General features: G+C 42.8%; 1 protein-coding gene across 1 annotated transcript in view; it reads right to left on the bottom strand.

Moving 5' to 3' along the window:
* Positions 1–574, bottom strand: part of LOC105618167 (helix-loop-helix protein 11) — a 151125-nt gene extending 150551 nt beyond the window's left edge. The window contains exon 1 of the mRNA XM_012199708.1: positions 489–574. Within this exon, the coding sequence (XP_012055098.1) occupies positions 489–574 (86 nt within the window). The remainder of the gene's footprint in view (positions 1–488) is intronic.
* Between the last annotated feature and the right edge of the window lie 4596 nt (positions 575–5170).

Below are 5170 nucleotides of genomic sequence, written 5' to 3'. Positions count from 1 at the left end.
CTCTCTCTCTCTCTCTCTCTCGCGGCTCGATACGTACGCACCTCGCGCGAGCCCGACAATGCCGATACACCGCCGCCCCAATGATGCCACGGCGGCAGCTACGTTACGCTCTCGCAAATCGCAAACAGGTTGAGGCGATAAGCGGCTCGGACACGACACTCTTTCGAGAGAGCCAATAAAGATCGTCTCTCCTGCTCGTACTCGGCTCCTCCCCCCTCCCTCCCCCCCTCCCTCTCTCTCTCTGTCTTTCTCGCTCGTCTGCTCGATCTCACTCCGGTCTATTACGAAGCTATACGTATAACCTCGTCGTGTCAAACGCGGGCACGGGGTATATACGTACATATATACATGCTCACGCATACATAGATTCACATTGGTGTTCAGCACTACACCATCATCACGCACACCATTTTACTACCACTGAGCGGACCTTCCCTTCTTTCTTTTCTCGAAAAAGAAAAAAAAGATATATATGAGAAAGGACTTACCCGCACAGGTCAGTTTCCGGCTGATCAGTCGACTCGACGATTTCCTCGAGCAAAATCCGATCGATTTCACTACCAAACACTGACATATCTTGTCAGTCCGCGGCACCGAGAGTCCCCGCCGAGCGAATTTCACGTTTCCGACGGCCGTCGTCGCGGCTGGCGAAAAGACAACGGATATCCCGCTGGATCTCTCTCTTTCTCTCGCTCTTTCCTCCTCGAATCTTTTGGTTATCGCTCGACACTCGGTTACCTCGCGCACTTCTTTCCTCGCTTTCTTTCTCGCCCCGCTGTCGATTCGCTCGCCTCCTTCACTCTCGTCACCCGACACCGCGCACTCCTTTCCGGGGGCGGAGGAGGGGGACAAACAACGCGCGTTTTAACAAACGCGTCTCCGACTCGCGGGATGCACCGATCCACGTATATAACGCCGATTATTCGTCACTTCCGGCTCACGCCGTGTCTCGCGACGACCCCGTTTTCCTTCACCTCCAAGCAGACGCCGGCGACACGCACGGAAGATTCGTCCACGAGACAGCCACACGCTCCGCGCGGCGCGCACACACAACGCCCGAACGCGTTTGTAATGGCGATCTTTGGCGGGAAACAGCTGAGGGCCCCCACGGCGCCCCGTGGATCACTCCGCCGCCCGGCGTCAGGAGCGTAGCTACGCGGCTGGAGTTGGAGCGATGGCGACCGATTCTTTCTCTCACCGAAGGGCGTCACACGTCACTTTTTCCTTCACTCGCGAAATGCACTTTTTCTCTTGCGGTATCTCGCCGACCGGCTTCAATCTGTCCATTCGGATGATATACAGCACATTGGAATTTTACGGTTTTAAAAAAATTTCTGAAACGCACCACTGGTCGATGACTCGCACGTATTTCTCTTTTTTTTTCATCGAATATTACACGACTCGTAGCCGGGAATACTTACGTCAAGTCAAGTTGCACTCGTGTCAAGTTGACATTCGTCCTAATCGATGTTTCGTGTGTTTCAGTCCCTTCCACTAGTTCCACTTGCCGTGTCCCTGCTCGAGGATTTTCGATACCTCTGATTAAGGCGCGAGGATGTGCAGTGACGTTTCGCGAATCACTCGGAATTTGCGTATGCCGGTAGGATCATCGCGCGCGAATTGATTCTCGTCCGCGCACGCGACAAATCCGGTACGTTATGACGTAATCAACCGGCCGATGGATATCGGCGCGCGCGCGCGGTAAACGCGGAGAATCTCACCTCGAAAGGTAGACGACACACTCTAAAGTCGCGGCTCGCCGCACAATCGGAGAGGCGGTTCACGCTCGACACCGAGGGGGAAACCGCGCACTTTGCTCTGCCCTGAGCGGCGACTCGCTTCAGACCAATCCCCCGTCAGCTCATCCTCACGATCCGGCTCGCAAAATCCGGCTATACCCCGGACACCGAACTGGTTCGGTACCGTCTCGGTTCGCTCGTTTAGATACGCGTAAATCCACAGTTTCGCACACGTAAGGTGACCGACGGTTAGCCCGGTCGCGGGAAATCTACGACGCCACGGCGCGCGGGACTATTTGCGCGTCGCGTAGGTTTACGCTAGAGGAATGACGCGGCCGCGCGGGAAACATCTGCCAGCTGGCCAAAGCCCCGCCCATAGAATACGCGAGTCTACTCGTACCCCCACCACCACCGCCGTCGCCGCCGTCCCACTCTCTTCTCTCAGCCGCTTGGCGCGCGGTCGCGAGCGTAAGCGCCGTACACGTAGCCGACCATCTGTACACGAGCTACGGACTATAGTCGATGGGTTGCTCACACACAGCGAATGTTCCCACACCGCTGCGACGCAACGCGTCGTATCCCACCCCGCCAAGCTCCATCTCGCCTTGCCTCATCACCGCTCCGCTCCTCTCGCCGTGTCGACCGACGCTCGCCCAACGCGTCTCGCCGCGTCGCATTTACGAGGCGTCGGACGCGACGCGGAAAGTAGATGACCACCAGTCGTCGTAACGCATCTTGCACGGTCTGTACTCTGCGCATTCCAATGTCGACCAACGCAGCATTGTTATTCTAATTACACGAACATGATCGCCTTATTTCTGCTGCACACCTTTTACGAAATGCTGCTACTTTATTGAAGAAACTATAGTTTGGAAGATGCAAATCGATGAATCGGATTCTCTGATGCGTTTACAATTAATGATTATTACCCAGCACGACATCCTGCGGACAAATTTTAATTAATAATGTTCCACTGATAACGCGCGAAATTTATCATTCAAGCGATATTAAATGTCTGCGTTACCGGCAAATGGTATTTAGAGAAGTGATACTAATCGGTACAATAAATTTGACTTAACAAAATTCGAAATTCATAGATTTTACGATAATCAAATATGTATATATCGCGAATTTGTGGCAATGTAATCTAATTTAATATACATATTTTAGAAAGTATCGGCTTTTACGCGACATGTTTAATATTCCTTATTTTCTCAAATAAAGAAATTAGTGAAAATAGTGAACAATTTATAAAATCCTTAATTGAATTCACAAACTGTTACGTCTTTTATCGTATGGTATATCATTAAGGCCATAAAATATAAATGATTTTTTTTATTAAAAATTCATTAATTGTAACTTATTGAATTAGATATATGAATTTAATATCAAATTTATTTAAGAGAAACCTACGATACTGAGTCCAATAAAAAATTTCCCGCAATAATTATAATCTTTCCTGGCAAATATCAATTTTATTTTCTTAACCCTCTATTGCCTACATATTTTTCATTCACGAAAACGTGGAATGTCACATTCTCTCTATAAGTCTAATGCCACAATAAAAAAGACGAGTATAAATAGAGAAACTGATATGTAACGTGACAATATACGGCATAGAGGGGTAAGATGTAATAACTACTACATATTTTTACAGCATATTTTCATTTTTTCTAAGCGCGTCAATAATGATAACGATAAAAAAAATTCTGTATTATTAAGAGAGAGGTGCTTCTCGTAAAGTAACACCTTATTACAATCATCCAAACTTGCATCATCTAAAATTAATGGCGAACATTCGACATATAACGCATGATTTAAGTATTGAGATAATTATCGCAGATCCAAAATCAACTAGTTTAAGCACATGATATGAGCTTTAAAACATAGTCGGCATTGCTCTTTTGTACTTACGGTTGTATAATTCTTACTCGACTAAAAACATAAATTTATATTCTATACGATAATCTCAGATAATCGTAGAGAAAATATCGGATATTGAATAGTTTTCTTTCACTAAACCAAATTCTTAAGCGCTATGTTTTACATAAAAATGAAAGAATATTAATGAGCGAGTAAGACTTTTTTTCATGCTCTCGTCAATATAAAAAAAAAGCATAGAATTTGATAAATTAAGATTAAAGCTATTTTAATCCCTTTAATGCCCTTACATATAATTCTTCGATGGCGTAAATTTAATAAATTGAGTAATATATCGCAACATATCGCGACATATGAATGTTACACGTCATTGTTTGATTCAGAAGCTCGCAAAAGTTAACGGAGAATTTTATCAGAAACAAAGATCCGAATCTCAGATGATTTAATGAGGATTCAAAAACGATTTAAAATATATGCATTTCGTTTTCTATCTGTTATTAAAAATTTATGATTTGCGATGAGAATAGAAAATACAATGTCGATGATTGCCATTCATACGCAAAATATTCTTATGAAATAATCTTCTTTGAAAAATAATAGACAAAAGATTAATTTCTACAGATTCCAAATTGTCAAATAAATAATTAGCGAGCAACCACATTATTGCGTAGTACTAAAATAGTGTTTAAGAGCGGTATCCTTTAATTTCATTCTGACTGCTTTGATTCGTCTTAGAAGTGACTAAGCGATATATGGATATAATATATATAATACGTATGCATCAACCACTTTATAATTTACACATAAACAATACATAATCTTTAATCGTGATGCGCAACGTCATGTGTCATAATCTGGAGAGAGACGGCTAAACTAACATATCACGCGCTACACATATAATATGTACAAGACTTACATATCTCGATTTCTTTCCTCTTCAGTTATATACAATTTTATTCTTATATATATATATATATATATATATGTATATATTACGATGTATGTGCAAAGTGAATTGATAGATTTATTAAAATAGACAGAAGTACATTCCTCTGTAAAAAATTGCATTGTATTCCTTAACATTGATCAGTATTGGATTGATAAAAAGAAAAGATGTTTGTACTTTGTGGTTGCTTTCTCTTTTCAATATATCTGTATCAAGTTACTCTGTCGAAGCATAATTGTAAAATGCGCAGCGCCTAAATTGTTATTTTCATTTAATATCTGAATGAACTCATTTTCATATAATGGTTTGTATGTGGTTGATGCATTCGTATTTGTAATGCAGAGCGGCATGGATTTACAAATAATGTTGTGGAAAGAAAAACTTCGTACAAAAACATATTGCAAAAAATATGTCACGCATTTATGCAGTATGTATAAGTGCAATATATGTACATCGAGTTTTCCTTACATGTGTCAGGTATAAATATGTGTGTGTGTGTGTGTGTGTGTGTGTGTGTGTGTGTGTGTGTGTGTGTGTGTGTGTGTGTGTGTGTGTGTGTGTGTGTGTGTGTGTGTGTAGTAGTATATATATATATATATATATA

Source organism: Atta cephalotes (genome assembly GCF_000143395.1).
Source record: "Atta cephalotes unplaced genomic scaffold scaffold00015, whole genome shotgun sequence".
Classification (NCBI taxonomy): domain Eukaryota; kingdom Metazoa; phylum Arthropoda; class Insecta; order Hymenoptera; family Formicidae; genus Atta; species Atta cephalotes.
Note: the sequence above shows the minus strand (reverse complement) of the source record. Positions and strands in the feature narration are given on the sequence as shown.